The 19,126-nt window shown below is 35.6% G+C and overlaps 1 protein-coding gene across 25 annotated transcripts in view; it reads left to right on the top strand.

The window, feature by feature from the left end:
• The window catches only part of Atrx (ATRX, chromatin remodeler), a 146,333-nt gene that overhangs the window by 68,931 nt on the left and 58,276 nt on the right, over positions 1 to 19,126 (top strand). For 24 of the 25 annotated variants that reach the window (NM_001105757.2, XM_063279780.1, XM_039099473.2 and 21 more), the window contains 4 exons: positions 4,715 to 4,787; positions 15,351 to 15,487; positions 15,891 to 16,064; positions 18,626 to 18,719. In NM_001105757.2, the coding sequence (NP_001099227.2) occupies positions 4,715 to 4,787; positions 15,351 to 15,487; positions 15,891 to 16,064; positions 18,626 to 18,719 (478 nt within the window). Of the gene's footprint in view, positions 1 to 4,714; positions 4,788 to 11,442; positions 12,190 to 15,350; positions 15,488 to 15,890; positions 16,065 to 18,625; positions 18,720 to 19,126 lie in introns of those variants that run through there. The other variant, XM_063279789.1, reaches the window with a different exon arrangement.

Genomic DNA, 19,126 nt, shown 5'->3' with positions numbered 1-19,126 from the left:
TTATACCTTAATTAGTTTCTCATTAATCCCAGTTTTTTTTTAAGATTTATTTATTTAACGTATATGCACTGTCACTATCTTCAGACACACCAGAAGAGGGCATCAGATCTCATTACAGGTGGCTATGAGCCACCATGTGGTTGCTGGGAATTGAACTCATGACCTCTGGAAGAGCAATCAGTGCTCTTAACCGCTGAGCCATCTCTCCAGCCCTATCCCAGTTTTTAAAATGGAACTAACTTGTTTTTTGTTTTTTTGTTTTTTTGTTTTTTTTTGTTTTTTTTGTTTTTTTGAAAAAAAAAATACAAGAACAAACCTTAACTTGAGGGCATTTAATAAAGCTCTGGAGAGGTTTCATGTGATACCACAAAAATGAAACAGTATTTCCACTATGAAATATTTGAGTGCTCACACTTAGAGAAATTAACACTTCAGATCAGGTTTTCCTATCAAATGAGAGGTTTTGTTTTTGTTTTTTTTTTTTTTTCAACATCAAAGTATTATAGATTAAGAATGGTTGCTTTGTATTAAAAATAGATCTAAGAACTGGAAAGATGGAGTAGATTCCAACTCCAGGGATCCAATTGGGTGGATCCCAAACACCCAAACATCTGTTACTCCATCTCCCGGACATTTGCACACATGTGCACATTCTTGTACTACAGGCATATGCACATAGTTAAAAACCACCAAGGTATCATAGTTACTTTGATAGAAAATGTTTTTGTTATCAAGTTAGTTGGGAAAAACCCTATTAAAGATTAGAATGTAAGAATAAAAAGTTATTAGTACTTATTATTGTATACAGTGTTACTATTAGGAAATCCTAGGTAAGTGATCTGATCTTAAACACTCTTAAGATTATCTTCTATGATTAAATGGCTTCCCTGGTGAATTCTGCATATTTAATTAAAACATTACACTGATTTTCATTTCCTGAAAAAGCCTTCTCTCTTGGGCCCTCTCTCTCCCTCACTCCCTCTGAGTGTTTGTGTTTGCATGTTCGTGTGTATGTGCTCATGTGCAGGTCTGGGTCTGGAATGGTAGAGTCCAGTCCTTCATGTCTGATAGGCAAGTCTTACACCCCTGAGCTACATTCTTACTGATTTGACATATGTTAACCATTCTGTTTTTCTCTTCTTCATTATAGTTCATGAGTGTTTTGCCTGCATGTATGTCTGTGTACCACACGTGTGCCTGGTGTTCTTAGGGGCTTGAAGAAGGCTTCAGATTCCCTGGACCTGGGGTTACAGAAGTTTGAAAGCCACTATGTGGGAACTGTGAATCAGTCTCGGGTCCTCTGCAAGCATAGTGAGATTATCAAAGGCCCTTAACTGCTGAGCCATCTCTCCATCCCCATCATTCATTTTTATGTATTTTTTATTATTTTCTGTTTGATATTTATATAAGACAAGGTCTTCCTATATAGCTCTGGCTGGCCTGAAATATGTAGACTAGAACAACCTCAGACTTGTAGTAATCTACCTTTTGAGTACTGAGGTTATGAGTTTGTAGCACCTGGTCCATCAGAAAGTTTCTGTATTTCTTATATTTGAATTTATAATACTTTGTGTACTAAGTGATACTATTCATTAGACCTTAGAAGATGGCAGCTTATGACAAATACCCAATGAATGTATTTTTCAGTAATCCCATAATTCAGTACTAGCCTTGCTCACTGTATTCCCTTTTGGCCAGGAGAACTTTGGCATGAAGGATGTGGGCTTTTTTTCTAGGGTTATATATGGAAAAAGCTTGAGAAATCTGTCACTTAATCAGATGCTTATCTTTCAACATTTCTTATGAGCCAAACCTTGTTGCTTGTGAATTTCTTAGGACCAAGTAAAATACTTGGGATAAAAACTGGAAGATAAGTTTGCTAGGGACTTTACCCTACCAAAACCTAGGGTTTGTTAATAAAAATATCCAATACAGCAAAATATAAAAGGTCTTGGAGGTGAATAATATACACAGAATACAGTTTTTGAACATAAACCTAGGTATGAGCCAATGATAAATACATTGCTTAAGAATTTACTTGTATGATCAACATAATATATAATGTTAAATGTATTCATTTTTTATGTCCAGTTTAATTTTATGTGACAAATTTGGAACATTGTAAAAATGTCCCTCCCATAATGAGCTTAGAAGATTCTATTTTATACAGTAGTATTTGGGTATCTCATAGCCACAACAGTTCCCTAGAAATTGGGACTTGAGAATGGCCTGAACACAGAAGATGATGGGCATGATTCGGGGAGGCTATGCTCTAATCCATGGCAGATTTGCCCAGTATTTAACAGCCCTTGCTGCTTTTAGAAAGGTCCTGAGTTTTGTACCCAGCACAGTCATCTTTGACTTCGAATTCTAAGGAAAATAATATAATCTTTAAAGATTTCCTTTTTCTGGGCATGATGGCTCATTCATGTAATTTTAGCTCTTGGGAAGATGAATCAGGTGGAATGCTTTGAGTCGGAGGCCAGCCTGACTACATACTAAGCGATAGAATGAGACCTTGGCTTTTAGAAACCAAACGAAACAAAAATAAAATTGAGGAAGCTACAGCAGGGCTGTAAATGAGCCATTTAAATATTTTAGGGGTAAAACTTCGAAGAACATGTAGCATTTAGCTTGACTTTGAAGTTTAGGACGGTTAAAGGATATTATATTGGCTGGCCTGGTGGTGATGCTTATAATCCCAGCTCTCTTGAGGATGAGGTAGGATCACTGCAAGTGATCTGAAGTTGTTGTGGACTACATTGGAAATTGTTGATTGAGCAGGGCTAAGTAGTGAGACCCTTTCTCAGACAACGAGAGATGGAGGGTAGTATAGTTTGCAATATGCTCTTTTAGTATTGTTCTCTTCAAATCGGATGTTGACTTTTGGCATTTAGCACATTTCTATCCAGAATCGGTAGGTATTCATTGCTCCTACCACCTTAGTGCTAGCTTTCAGATCTCTTGCCTTGCATACACTAAGCAAGTGCTGTACCATTGAACTACATTTCTCAGCCCAGTGTTTGCGATCTTTATACAGATATTTTCTTTCATTTCCCCCTATCATTTTGTCATGGAAAAAATGGCAAGTAAAAAGGGGTAAGGGTCTTAGATACTCACCCATTCATTGTAACTTGTGTAACTAATACAGTGTCGAATCCAGGAGACTGAAGATTTATTTAGAGTTCAGTAGGTTTTTAAAAATTGTTAATTTATGTCTACATTTGTGTCTCTGTGCACTTGTGTGAGTGCCCACAGAGTTCAGAATTCCCCTGGAGCTGCAGTTAACAGGCAGTAGTGAACTGCCTGACAGGGGTGCTGGGAACTGAACTCAGATCCCGTTGATGGAGAGCAAGTGCTCTTAACCACTGAACCACCTCTTCATCCCCTTTAGTATTTGCTTGTTTGTTTTCTTGAGATAGGTCTCATTGTGTAACCCTACCTGGCTTGGAACTTACTATGTAGACCAATTTGGTCTTGAACTCAGATATTTTCCTGTGTTTACTTCGAGAGTGCTAGCCTTAAAGAAATGTACCAATTTGCTCGGCCTTTTAAAAGTCTAAGCTGGCCTCAATTATCCTTTGTTTATGCTTGTCTGGTATTGAGATTACTGGTGTAAACCACCCGACCTAGCTTGAATTTAGTATTGTACGTACATTCATTCTCTGTCTCCCACCACACTGTATGGATGATATATATAGAGGTGATATATATAATACATGTTATATATATGATTTATATATATGATATATATGATATATATAGAGAGGGAGGAGGGGGAGAGACAGAGAATGTGGGTTTATCTAGTGTGTAGCCCAATAAATATGTCCAAACATTTCCTTATTATGAGCCCCCTCCCTCCTCGCTGTATTGTCCTTTCTTTGTCTTCATTACTAATTAACAACAGCTAGTCATTTGCTTTTAGAATTTGTTAGTTTGAGATTGGTATTTTTGAACATTCTCTTCTCTGTAATTTCAGAAATAATAGTAGACGTCAGCATAAGTATTCATATATATTGGCATACAAAATATTAACTAGAGTTTAATATTTAATTTATTCATTTGAGGTAAGTTTTTTGTACAATGAAATCCACAAGTTTCAGTCCTTCCGCCTTCTCTCTTTTCTGTGTTGGGATAGAAGTTTTCGACCTTGTAAATCATAGGCTTATGCCTATGTTTTAGAGCCTGTTACAGCCTCAGCCATCTCCTTAGATCCTAAGTAAAAACAATAGAACCTTTAAAAATGAAATAAGTCTTAGTGCACTTGAATGTCTTTCTGGGTACTTCACGTCACAGATTTTATATGGATTCAAGTGTGTTTTTCAATTACTTGGTACTACCAAAATGTAGAAGCAGTTTTATTATTCTTCATTGGTACCAGAAAAAGGTAGACACTTGTTAACTTCAGACTTTGAGGAAATCAATACAGTGCTTTAATGAGAAACCACTGGTAATGATGGGAATCAACAATCGCCTCTGAAAATGCTTGCCTTTAAAATTCTTGTGCTTTGAAAGAACCCTTGGGGGCATCAAAGAGTTAACTGCTATTTCCTGTTGGTCCTTCATAAATTTCCCTTGTACTTATTTTAGATTTCAACAGTTTTATATAGAACCTAGTAGTTTGCTCTAGCATTGTTGGATTTCAGTTTTATTTTATGCAGTTTTACTTGTATAGACAATTCAAAGCTAATTTTAAGTACACTTTTCCCCCAAGGAGATGAAGCCTTCTCTAAATCAGTGCCTGCCACAGTGGATGATGATGACGACGACAATGATCCTGAGAATAGGTATGATTCCATCCATAAGGAACTTAAGATTATAACACACCCTAGGCATGGGCGCAAACAGCAACAACGCAACAAGAACCAGGTTATAAAAACCAGGAGTTCCTGCCTTAGAAAGACTCGCGCACAGTCTTCTTGCAAGTTTGAAAGAAAGGCCAGAAAATGGGCTAAAGCTCAGAAACCTTAAGGGAAAGTAAATATCAGTATTAACACACCTAGCATAGGGTGTGTTATAAACAAGAACTGTCAATTTATGTTTCCATGTAAACTGATAATTTTCAAGACTTTCAATTTTGATAGATTAATGCAAGTAAATAATAATAAATGACAACAGACATCTCTCTTGGATTATTCTTTTGTCATTCAACATGGTAGTCCTATTTATGAAGACCTGTGAAGAGTAAATAAAGATTATTGATATACTTAAGATTAGGAAATTGCTTTCCAACTAAGTATCAATTGATAAGTTATCTAGACATATTCATATTCTAATCTTTATTTCTCAAATAAAATAGAAGTAGGAAATATGACATTATTAACTTCACTAAGACTTAAACAACTTGTTTCGATATAAACAGTGAAGCCTATATAGTTATAATCTAAGGCATGGCTGAGGGAAGAAAAGACACCCCGTCACATCTCGTCAACATGGTTCTATACACATTTTAACTGTTTCCCATCCTTTCATAGTCATAATATTCAATGAGAAGATAGCATGATGTGTATAGTGAATGGACAGCTTCTTTTTTTTATTGAATGGACAGTTTCTAACCTTTTAATAATTGTATGATCTTAGCCTGGTGACTTTAACTTATTTTGCTATAATTTTAATCTCTAATATTGAGAAACTGATAGTATTTTCTCTTTAATTCTGGTATCAAAATATGAGATAACCTGGAGATGATCTTGTTAAAGAACACTAAGATGGCCATCTATTCTTAATAGAAAGCTCTAGTTTTACGAAAGTGAAAATATTATGTGCTTGCTGTCATAAATTTGCGAGAGATGAACCAAGTGCTGTAAGCACATCTGTTCTCTGACCTGTTTTATGTCTTGCTGATAGTGACAGGTTTCTGTTTCAGCCATTGGTATTCTGTTAGTAGACTGAGTATGATAATTAGGATCAAAGGTCATATTATTTTGCACTTAATTAGAGCTCATTAATAAACCCAAAGACTCAGCCTCTGCTTTCCTATTTACCTTTTTTCTTACAAATGTCTGTCCAAGTTATTTGATGGGATAATATGAACGAGCCCCACAATGGAGTGTTGAAAGCATACGGTGTGTAGTCAGGGATTTGGTATATCATCAGTGCTAGATTATAAAAGCATTTAGAACATTTGTCTTTGAGAATGCTTTTTCACTTACAAAAGCTGCTGTTTTCTATGAACCACAAGTCTTCCAATGTCACTAGTTGTTAGTCCTACCTACTTTTTTAACTATGAGAGATGAACTTTTATGTCTAACTACCAACCAAACATGTTGTTAAGGTATAATTTTTGTAATAGCTTATCAAAAATTAATTTTTTTACTTTTAAAATGATTGGATTCTATCTCTCTGTAACTGATAGCTATTATATTGGATAATTTCATTAATTCAATTTTGTATTTGTGATTAAAAAAATGCAACCGTGGTAGTTATTTTGGAGAGGAATTGAATTTTATTTTGAGCATGTCTTTATACTCATTTTAATGTGTTTTTCTAAAACTTAAAATTTATGACTTGTTTAATATTTACTATACCAAGGAAGCATCTTAATATGCATGGTATCTACCATTGATATCACTGATGGGAACACAGATACCTCGTTGCACTATTTTAGTACAGAAAAAGTATGTGAGCATATTTACATATGCACTAACCAACTTCTAAAAATTTGTTTGCAGATCATGATTCAATTTTGGCATTTTTTTAATTTCATATTTTTTGAGTGAGCTGTATCTTGGTAAAGAGCATATTGTAAATGTAAATTTGTACACAATTGTATAATTGTATGTAAATTGTGTATAAATTTTATATGCTTTGCTTTTTCGGTAGTATTGTTAACACATGTCCAATTTACAAAGAGGTAAATAGTGTATTGTTTCAAATGCTTAACTTTGGATGCAATAAATTTCTGTAAAACTTTTTCTTGTTCAAGCATTTAATTTTAATTATGATGTATCTTTCATAAAAGCTCATAAAACTTTGTGAGAATAAAGTTATATGGCTTAGTTTATAAGCCAAAGAAGTTTTCTAATTCCCGAAATTAAGGCAGTCAGTACTTTGGATGTCTAAAACACATATGCTTGTGTTTTTGTGAAGGCTTAACAAACAATTGGGTTTTTTTTTTTTTACTTGTCCTCTTTTAAAGCTGTGATATTAAGAAAAGAATAAGGCTTTTTTGAGGTCATTAAGAAAGTCCTATCTTCAACCTGGTATCCGCATCAAGTTCCAGGACAGACAAGGCTACACAGAAAAATCTTCTCTTGAAATTGAAAACCAAAAAAAGTGCCCCATGTTCACTATTTTACTGTAAATAAATAACTTCCTATTAAACATTTAAAAATAAACATATTTCCATTGTGAGTTAGAAGGGTCCCATTTATAAATTTCTATTTAGGTGACCAAGTATAGTTTGTTGAAACAGGTAGCTGTCCTTTTTTTGATTGAGCTTTTCTTTTTTAAAGAAAATGTTAGTGATTTTATATTTTGAAATTTATGCAACTGAGGATTTTCCTCAGATTTTTCATGTTAAGCTTATATAATTTTTAAAAGATAAAATAATAATAATGCCAAATGGTTTGTGTTTCCTTTTTTTTTTTTTCCGGAGCTGGGGACCGAACCCAGGGCCTTGCGCTTGCTAGGCAAGCACTCTACCACTGAGCTAAATCCCCAACCCCGTGGTTCCTTTTTTAAGACAGGGTCTCACTATGTATAGCCCAGGCTAGAACTCAGATATACCCATCTGCCTGCCTCTGCTACCTAAGTGCTGGGATTAAAGAAATGTGCTGCCCACTGCTTGTTTTTTAAGTTGTTATTTATCATACTTGTGTGAATGTGCTGTTATGGTAAGGTTTCCTTTGCTTTTGGGATAGTTTAGGGTTTTGGTTTGTGTGTGTGTGTGTGTGTGTGTGTGTGTGTGTGTGTGTGTGTGTGTGTGTGTGTGTGTGTGTGTGCGCGTGCGCGCATGTGTGTAAGTTTTATTTATTTATTTATTTTGTTTACAGCGTTCTGCCTGTTTGTTTGCCTGCAGGCCAGAGGAGGGCACCAGATCTCATTATATCTGGTTATTAGTCACCATGTGGTTGCTGGGAAATGAACTCAGGACCTCTGGAAGGGCAGACATTGCTCTTAACCTCTGAGCCATCTCTCCAGTCCTCAGATAGTTTAGTTTTAAATTGCTCCTTGCCTTGAAGAGACAGCCATGCAATTGAAAAAAAAATTGGTCTGCAATTCTTAGCCAAAGTTCTCTGGAAATTTTTTCAAATTTCACAATTTGACGTTTTTATAAGACATTGTTTTAACTTGCCTAGATTTTACTGTTTGAATAGCCCAGATCTACATATTCAAAGATTTTTCAGAGCATATCAGATTTTGGGGATTCAGTGTATACATATATTATAATTTCTTTTGTTTTCATCATTATATCTGGGGACTTTTTAACCAAACATTTCTCATTGTATATATTTTAAAACTTATACTGTCAATGGGTCTCAGTAATGGAATATTAGTGTGTGTTCACAAATATATACATTCTTAGTTTATTCTTCAAGAAGATGTACATGGTTTTAGTAATATTGTACTTTTTTCTCAGATTTTCTCTGGATGACACTAAATTAATTTTTCCATAAATGTAATTATGGTGTGGAGATTATTGATAATAGTTTTACTACACTTAGAGAATGAGACCCTTGTTTCATTTGGCCATAGGTTTTTTTTTCTTTAAACTACGAAATACACAAATTATATTTACTTCTGTTTGTATGAAGTGGATATTCTACTAACGAATATGTTGTACTGTTAATACAGCCTAATTCCTTGGGAAGAGACTAATGATTATTGGATATTGATCATAATGAAGATATTTAATGGTTACTTGCGTGATTTTAGTAGAGTTAGTGAAATAAGTGTATCACAAGTCTTTAATATGGCTTTCATTTGAAATACATTTCCAGATGACCCTCTCCTCTGCATGTCCTTTTTTATTCTGTATACAAATTTGCCAAATCTAGACTTTTTTCCCTGTGGCTTTTTGTTTTTCAGTGGTACTTTTTTGGTTAGTAAAAGTTTTTAGAATCTTTATTGCACTTAAAAAACAGACCGCGTTTGAAGTGAAGAACTTTCCTTCTCGTTTTGTTGGAGTAAAGGTTTTAAGTATTTAGGGGTTTTACATTAATCTTTTTCAATTATTTTCTTGACATAGTTCTGGTAAGTATAGTCAATTAAGTCTAAAGGAGTTGTCACAAGCTATAGGTAGAATTCACTGGCCTATAACTAAACTGATTGCAGCTGTCACTAAATTTCTTCTTTGTACTAGACTCTTCATCAAAGAAAGAAATAGTATCGGTACCATTCTTATTCTGTGAGTAGGGCTTACATAGTATATGCAACAGACTTTCTTGTTTGGTGATATTGGGACTTTGAGCAAATGAGAAATAGTGTGCCAAAAACATTAGTGTTAGCAATGGAATTCCTTTTTCTGACTTGATAGCCTTTGTCTTTAAGTTTGATATTTTAAAAGTAGGAATTTTAATTTAAGTCTGTTTTTATTTTTCAGTATAAGAATATTGAATAATGAATTTTTTAGTATGGCTAATTGTCCTTTATTGATGTCAATGTATTTTTTCTTAATAAAATTCCTCTAAAAGCTTAGATTTTAAAAAGGATTTAATATATATATATATATATTAAATCTGCACGCCAGAAGAGGGCATCAGATCCCAGACTAGATGGTTGTGAGCCACCATGTGTGTACTGGGAACTGAACTCAAGACCTCTGGAAGAGCATAGTGTGCTCTTAACCACTGAGCCATCTTTCTAGCCCCCTAATTTTTCTTAAATAAAGGCAAGAAATATTCATTATCTTACTTTTCCTTTTCTCTTAATATTTTAGTTTTTGAAGACTGGCATTTGTGTTTGTCCTTGGTTGTCTTGGAACATGCTCTGTAGGTCAGGTTAGCCTCAAGCTCAGAGATTTCTGTCTGACTCTGCCTCCTTAGTGCTGGGGTTAAAGGTGTGTGTTACCACTTTGCCTAGCTGAAATACTCATTTTCTGATTTGTGTGTTTTAAGCAGAATAGCCCACGTATAAAATATTAACAACCACAGGTTCTTGGTTTTCTTTCTTTTTTTATTTTTTCTTAAACACGTCCTAAGACCTGGAGCTCACTGTTCAGACCAGCCTGGCTTTGAATTTAGCCCAGGCTGGCCATGAGCCCAAAGTTCCAACTGCCTCTGCTGTTAGAGTGCAGGGACAAAAGGTGTGTGCCACCCACCGTCTTGGGTTCACACAGCTAGTCCTGATCTTTTAAAAAATAATGCTGATATTAATTTTCTGGTATTTTCAACAAAAAAGAAAACAGGGCTTCTCGTCACTATATACAGACTTGATAAGACATGTGATTGAAGGGTGATTATAACTGTTTAGCTTTTGATTATTTACTAATTATTTATGATTTTTGTCATTTTTGGCTACAGTTACCTTTTTGTACCTGAGTTAAAATAATATACTAATGTAGAAATTTTAAGATTCCTCTAATTTATGATTTTTTTAAAAAATAATATAACCTTTGATGAACATGACATCAATTATAACAGTGTCTTATATTCTTCTGGAAGAATATGTATTTACCATTGTTTTTTCAGTGAAAATAGTAATTCTTCCATAGCCTTTTGCCTCTGAATTTTTTAACAAATAAACTTGGAAGGTATAATGTTATATTTTTGTGTTACATTTACTTAGAACCTAGGTTGTCTAAATAACGTATTTAAGCCAACAATTTTATTTTGTTAACTATATATTCTATCATGACACATTATGCATACATAAACAATTCTTAATAACTTCCGTTGCTTTTATATACAGAAAAAAATTCATTGGCCTTATAAAAATGTAATTTTAATTTGACTGTTTTTAGAGACTTAAATAGTAAACTAGTAGTTACAGGATGCATTCATTATCTGATATCTTGTCACTCTTTTAGAAATACAGACATAGTGCCGTATAGATGCTTAGAGCTCTTCTTTTAGCAAAGAAGAATCTTTAAAAATCAAAACTTGGAATCTTGTAATTTATAAAGACATAAAAATTGAATATCCCTAAAATGAATGAATGTGTGTATGTATGTATGTACATACACACACACACACACACACACACACATACACACACACACCCTACCTTTGAGAGCGACTATGATGTGCTTGTCCAGGGTAGCATTAGCACAGAAGTAGTTAATGACTAGAGAGAATAGCATTAGCACACTGAAATTGAATGGGCTATAGGATCATAGGCTCTGTTCCTTGGCCTTCTCACACTATCTTTGTTTATTCAGTTACGTCATTTGTTGTCTCTAACTGGAATGTAAGATCCTGCCTTCTGGCTCTAACATTCTGTGTCACCTTTGTTATGGCTTTTTTTAGAGCTCTATGGTGTAGGAGATCCTTATTTAAAATGTTCTGTTTTCAGCTATTGATTTGCATACCAGCGAGAGGCAGTCTCCTTCCCTTTCCTGTGTGAGCAGGTTAATAAGGCATTCATTACTCATTCTGTTTCTAGATAGGATCATAATTTCTAACAGTGTTTTTGGCTTTTTAATTTTGTTTTTCTGATTGCTTGTTTGTTATTAGGCTCATTTCCTATTATTTTTCTTTAGTAGATGAGGTTCACTAAGACATAATCTTAGTGTTCATCGTGCAATTTAGAAGAGTCAGTTTGTATGGATTTTGGGTTCCTATTCTATCTTGTGTCAGCCTGATTATTTGTGGGGTTTTACTTTCCCTCCCATTGTTTTGCTTTCTCCCCTTCCCCTTCCCTCCCTTTCAGGAAAATGGAGGCTCTTTTTACCTTGGGCCCTGCCCAGGTTGCCTCCACAAGAATGGCCTAGCCTGTGCCTTTAATGCTTCTGCTAAGAGTCCTGACTGCTTTGGATGCTCTACCTGTCCCAAGATAAAATTTTGATCATTGAGATTCCAGGGGCAGTACCTTGTTGCCTGGATGAGTTTCCCAGAAACGTCCTGGAAAGCCTCAAGAAAGGAAACTTCAGAGCAAACAGAATCAACTAGGGATCATGACTATACATCCATCACATGCATACCAGCATGGGTGCAGCCGAGGCCTCCAAAATGATGCTTTGCCAGCCTCAGCTGGTTCTCAAGTGATGATGTCTTTGAAGTCTCTGTGGCCCGTGACTCCAGAGTTAAGGTAGTGGAGTTTCCCTTTAAAGCATCTCACAGCGGGCTTTGTAGGTGGGACACATCTCACCTCAGCATGCTTGCTGACTACTCAGGTCGAAGGTTGGCCTCAGCCCTTAGGTCCTTCAAATTATAATTGTAGCATATAGCAGGTTCTGTTGTAGGTTAGGATTATAGCTGTCATTCATTATTGATTTTTTTTTTGTGTTTGAAATGTACTTTCAATTATGTATATATCTGTGTGTCGGTATGTGCATATGAGTGCAGGTGCCCACAGAGGCCAGGGATATTGGGTGCCCCTGGTGCTGGAGTTACAGATGGTTGTGAGCTGCCCGATGTTGGTGCTTGGGATTAAATTCATGTCCTGTTGATGAGCAGTACCTGTGCTTAATCATTGTCTCACATCTCCAGTTCTCCATCAGTTGTAATTTATGGGAAGTGAATCAGTTTCATGAGCAAGCTTGGCTGTAAATAAGACTTTCCTTTGGTAAAATAATGAGTCTCCACTAGTCTAGATTTAACCAGTGATGGAGAAAAACAACCATTCTCTGAAATTTTGTGGTTTGATTCTAAAGTGACTATAGTTGTTTCCCATAGTATATACACCGTTACTGAAGATGGTTGGCAGTTTGTAATTTTAATATGTATATTTGATTTTTCCTGTGATTTATTGTATAATTTATTACGTAATATTGTGTCATTATTTACATTAAAATTTACTAGGCCATGAGAGTTAATTAGGTAGATTTATACATTCTGACTTCCCAGTTAGACATATTCTTAAGAATTTAGAATTTGAGAGAAGAAAAATTATGTGGTTGCTTACAATTAACAATAAGGTTTTATAGTTAGCATTGAACTTTTAAAGAGTTTTGAATTTGTAGTCACAAATGGTTGTGTTGACATTTATAGTAAATAGATTCAGAAGGTAGTTCTGTTGGCTCTGTTAATGTCTTATCCAAATCATGTTATAAATCTGTAGCTTCTAGTGAAATAAATAGTTTTCTATTTCTAATCTAAAACTCAACACTTCATGTACAGGTTTTATACATATAGACTCATTTATCCAAAATTTGTTACCTAGTTTAACTTGAGAAAGATTTTCCAGGTTCATGAGAAGTACTGTTATAGTGTATAACTTTTCCATAAAAATCCTTTGGATCAGTTTTAAAGAACTTCCCTTTGTAATGGCTAACTATCTTAAGGAGGAAAATGTGTCAGATAGTCTTTATTTTTTAAACTGATTAGAGTAAATGATCTTTGTTACCTTTTTATTGTCAAAATAAGATATTGCAACCTTTACTTAGTCTACTGTTAGTTAAATGCTTCCTATATTCAGTACAAGCCAACACCACTCATCTACATGTGTAACAGCTTCCTCTGCTTTAGTTAAGAGTGTCTATACTTAATTAAAATACAAATCACAGCAGAAAACACAAGAAAAGCAAAGTCATGTCCATCTACATCATGTTTTGTGACTCTTAGGAGAAAGTACAAAATGACATATAATACACATTTATGGAAGTGATTCTCTATTTTGCTTCAGCCTACGTGTGTTTGTTCTGCATTTTGATTGCAAATATCATGTCTGTCAAAACAGAGGCCTTATTATATATATTATACTATATATATATATATATATATATATATATATATATATATATATATATATATTACTACTAATTACCCTGGTGTGAATTTTTCATTGAAATGAAACCGCTTCTTAAGAAAGGGAGAGAGGTGTTTCTTTTTCTTTCCATTTATTTGTCTGTCTGTCTGTCTGTCTGTCTATCTATCTATCTATCTATCTATCTATCTATCTATCTATCTATTGCATATGAGTACACTGTCGTTGTCTTTAGACACACACGAAGAGGGCATCACATCTCATTACAGAGGGTTTCGAGCCACCATGTGGTTGCTGGGAATTGAACTCAGAACCTGTGGAACAGTCAATGCTCTTAACTGCCAAGCCATCTAGTTTCAAACCACGAAATAGCAAAGGCGTCCAGGCCTTGTAGCATATACCTTTAATTCCAGCATTCAGGAGGCAGAGGCAGAGGCAGAGGCAGAGGCAGAGGCAGAGGCAGAGGCAGGACTTTGTGAATGTCAAGCCAGCCAGGGTTATATAGTTATACCTTGTCTCAACAACAACAGCAAAAAACCCCAAATCAAATAAACAACAACAAAAAAGCTAGCAAAGGTTACATAGGCCCAAAATTGGTCAATCTTGATTGCCGAGTAGATGCTTATCTTACAGATGTCACGACAAACTGTTAGGATCTTGCCCCCTTCTTTGTGAGCTTTTCTCTCATAGTTTCTTTTTATTAGTTTATTATGATTTATGAATTCCTTGCAAAAGGATACTCAGACTGGTCCATGCCATGCCTTTTACAAAACCTTCATTATGTCTTTTTATTTTACATTTTTAGATAATTTTCTTTAGTACAAACTTGAAATTTTCCTAGGAGTTTATTTTTAGGACATTAGTAAAAGCTCTATTTTCTCTCTAAGCAATTTTTTATTAGCAAATTAGTTGAGAAGCATTTTGAGAAATTGTGTGAGCAAAGCTATTGTACTATATTTTTTCTGAAACTTAGAATTCATTTATGATAATTTGTGTTCTTTGACCATGTAATAAGGAACACTCATCCTTTCTCTACCGGAGCTTGACTATTACTAATGTCTGATGGTTGCTTCAGTACTTCATATTATGGTGTAATTGAAATTCAGGTCCAAACATTCTGTAATAGGAGATGCTGTTTCCTATTAGATATTGATTTTTTCTGAGAATTTGTTCTCGTTGAATAAAACCTTTTCTTTGGCATTTTATCTTGGAATGCCATTTGTCTGGATAAATGAACGTACTCTTGTTAGCCTATCTCTCCATGGTAGTTCCTGGATGATGGCAGCATCAACTTTCAATTGGCTAAAGTCGCTAATAAAATATATCCCTGAAAGTTGTCAGTATACTAGAGTATACTGGAACTGAAATGAGTGCAGTGAACATTTTTGTTCATTGGTAGCTTATGTTAAAACATGGTCTCTGCCAGTCTCTTACTTGTGTATAAAGTCTACGATAACATATATTTCTATTTTGATATAGAGATTTTGTTTTCAATCCAATGTACTTCAGCCCCCCAAATATAGCTTTTTATTTTTTCTCTAAAGAATTGCCAAGAAGATGCTTTTAGAAGAAATTAAAGCCAATCTTTCCTCTGATGAGGATGGATCTTCAGATGATGAACCTGAAGAGGGAGAGAAGAAAAGAATTGGAAAACAGAGTGAAGAAACACCAGGTGATGATGGTGAGCTTCTTTTATAGTTTAATTTATTAACCATTTAGTCTTTGAAGAATGTGTGATCAAGAAATTTCAGGAAATGCTATTTGAGGTTTTAGAAGGGGTTTAAAACTTTATTATCACAACTTATTTGAGTATCTAATGATAATTGCATATGGTATTTAAGTTGTTTGAGTTTCTGCCCATAAACTGTAAGGGCGGCTTTTCACGCTTTAAAATGATGCACACTGATGATAGCTCATATTTAGTAGCCAAGGCTGATAAACGATCCTCTGTCCACAGCTCATGGATACAAGGGGCTTTTCCATGAATTATGGCAATCATGAGAATGCACAATAGTTTTATAAAGGCATTTCAAAGAAAGTCTGTTGAAAGAGTGCTTCTTTAATGTATTTTCTTTATTTTAAAGGCTCCAACCAAGTCAATTCTGAATCGGATTCCGATTCTGAAGAATCTAAGAAGCCAAGATATAGACATAGACTTTTGAGGCATAAACTGTCTTTGAGTGATGGAGAATCTGGAGAAGAGAAAAAGACAAAGCCTAAAGAGCATAAAGAAACCAAAGGAAGAAATAGAAGGAAGGGTAAGACATTTTAATTGTGAATGCAAAGGAAAGCCTGGTGTTGTCAATGAGTTCTAGTAGTGAAATTTGAGTATATCTGCTCAGACACTTAATCACTGCTCCTAAGAATATCAGCACATTGGTGATTTCCTACTGAAAGGTGGTAGAACATTAAATTGATTTGGGTAGATTTGTGAGTTTATATGTAAAACATTTCAGATTATGTGTTCTTTGTATTGGAAATCTGAGTCCTTTGTTTTATTTCTGTCTGTTTTTAAGACAGAGTCTTATACTATAGCCCCGTCTGACAAAAACTGATGACCATCCGAGTACTGAGATTATGGTTTATGCCACTCTGCCCTGGATGAGTGAATCTTTTCACATTGCAAGTGCTTACTGTGTCTAGAACCAGATTAAGTATTGTGAATACAAAATGAATATAGAAATAATTGATATAATAGTTTTCTGTTTGGACTAACACCAGGAGTACTGAAATTCATAAAACTAGAACGTATTGTTTTGAATGAAATAAGCCAGAGAAAAATGTATTGCATATTCTCATGTGACATTTTAGTTCCTAAAGTTGAAAGTAGTGTTCGTTAGTGGTTAAGAAAGGGGAGAGTGGAGCAAACATAAGGGAATGTTGGCTAGCACGTGTGGTTGAAGGAATTTTTTCTATTCTCCTGTCCAGCAGTCTGACTGCACTAATTGACTGTATAGTTTAGACGTTTCCTAGGACTAGTGAGGGATTATGGTTTACAAACACAGAATTATGAATTGCTTTGATTTGAGCATTCTGCATCAAGTTGGATTCTGTGTCCTTTCCACATGTATGCATCATTGTTTGGACACTGCTTTACTTTACTTTCTGGCTTTGTAATATGTTCCAAGGTCATCTTCCTTTTCTTGCCCTATGTGTGCTGCCAGAAAGTTTGGCCTTCTGGAATTATTCTATTTCTATTCTCACACTTGTGATGCAGAAATGAAAGAGTAATAGCACTAGAGGTACCCTTCACACTCAATATCTGATCTCATGTTTGGTTCCTGTGTTTGACTAGAAAATTATAACATTTTTGCCATCAATGGTTTCTGTAGCTTTGGCATTCAGCCTGTCTTCCACTCAAAACCAGGACTGTTTTTAATGATTTCTATTGCTTTGATAAACACAATGACCAAAAACAAGTTGGGAAAGAGAGGGTTTACTTCACTGTACAACTTGAACTCAGGTCACTTCTGTTACTGAGGGAAGATGTGCAGGAACCTGGAGGTTGCGATTCAAGTAGAGGCCATAGAGAACATTTACTCGCTTACTTGTTCCTCATGGCTTACTCATTCTGCTTTCTTATACAACTCAGAACCACCTGCCCAAGGGCAGTGCCTTCTGCAGTGAGCTAATCTCCCTCTCCCAATCAATCCTTAATCAAGAAAATGTTCACGTTTTACACACAGGTCACTCCAGTAGGGATATTTTCTTCTCAGTTGAGGTTCTCTCTTCCCAAGTGAGTCAAACTTATGTCAAGTTGATCAGTCAACCAACCAAGCAAACAAATAAACAAGAACACAGGAAGAAAATGACCCAAGACAATCACCTGCTATTCTGTCTGCTGTTGTCCTCCCCATATAGAGGACTCATTATTTAGGTCTTGATTTGAACCGTGTGTGTGTGTGTGTGTGTGTGTGTGTGTGTGTGTGTGTGTGTGTGTGTGTGTGTGTGAGAGAGAGAGAGAGAGAGAGAGAGAGAGAGAGAGAGAGATTTCAATCTTGTGTGTGCTTTTGTGTTTGTGTATGTGCGCCTGTGTGCCACAGGCCTGTGTTTGTGAAAGGCTGGTGTATAAATAATGAGAGATCTTGGGGAAGGGGCCCATGTTAAAACACAACCTTGATTTATGTGTCACCTACACCTCATCTACATAGCTTAAAGGTAGTTTTCACTACTGGAACATCTCGATAGTCAGATTTTAGAGTATTTTAGATCTTCTGATCAGACACAGAGCCTGGAGGGATGGGTCCCTGTTAGTTGCTCTTTGAGAGGACTACATCTTTCAGAGGATAACTGTCTGTCCCTCCAGTCTCAGGGCATCTGACACCCTCTTCTGGCCTCAATGGCACTGCCTGTACATGGCACATAAACATCCATGCACAGGCAAAACCCTTGTACACATGACATAAATGTAGAGGTTAAAACAATGGAGAGCAGAGAAAGGAGATGACTCAGTATGGCCATGTGTGCTGGATCTCTGACATTCTAGCCAATGTGCCAACATCGAATGCATATCTGGTTCCTATTCTTTTTCAAGACAAGGTCTCACTATAAACTTGGAACTCATTCTGTAGACCAGGCTAGTCTTAAACTCAGAGATCTGCCTGCTTCTACCTCCTGATTGCTGGGATTAAAGGTGTGCACCACTGTGTGGTTTGTTTGAATGGTGCTTGTTACCTTTTGTAATACGAATTCATACACAGCCCCTCCCCCCATTCCTGATGTTCTTTATGTAATTCTCTAATGTTGAAATGTGAAATTACTAGGTGGAGTCTGTTTCTTTTGAAAAATATTTAGTAATTTATTTTTTTCTAAATTTAAGTGAGCAGTGAGGATTCAGAAGACACTGACTTTCAGGAGTCAGGTGTTAGTGAAGAAGTCAGTGAATCTGAGGATGAACAGCGGCCTAGAACAAGGTTAGTTTTATTTTTTTGTTTGCTTTTATATTTCAGTGTTAGAAATTGGACCATTGAGAGATGGCCTAGCAGGTAACGCTGCCTAGCGCTGAGACTGATAGATAACCAGAGCTTGTTTTCTAGGACCTACATGGTGAAAGGAGACAACCAAGTCCTGCTGGGTTTTCCTCTTTTTCCTGTGGTCCCTCCCTCTGCATAACATTAGGAATTAACATGAACTGACTATACTTTCAAATTGTTTGAAAAACAGCTTTGTAGCTAACACAATATGTAATATTTTGATTTGAAATTACTGTACTGAAGAGGAAGAGGTGTCAATGAGAAAACTCACTGGGTAAAGATTCTTGCTGATAAGTTGGATCCTTGGGGCTGCTCGAATGGAAAGAGAGAATGAGTGCGTGCACACA

Source organism: Rattus norvegicus, chromosome X (assembly GCF_036323735.1).
Source record: "Rattus norvegicus strain BN/NHsdMcwi chromosome X, GRCr8, whole genome shotgun sequence".
NCBI classification, from domain to species: Eukaryota; Metazoa; Chordata; class Mammalia; order Rodentia; family Muridae; genus Rattus; species Rattus norvegicus.
This window is presented reverse-complemented; position numbering and strand designations above follow the sequence as displayed.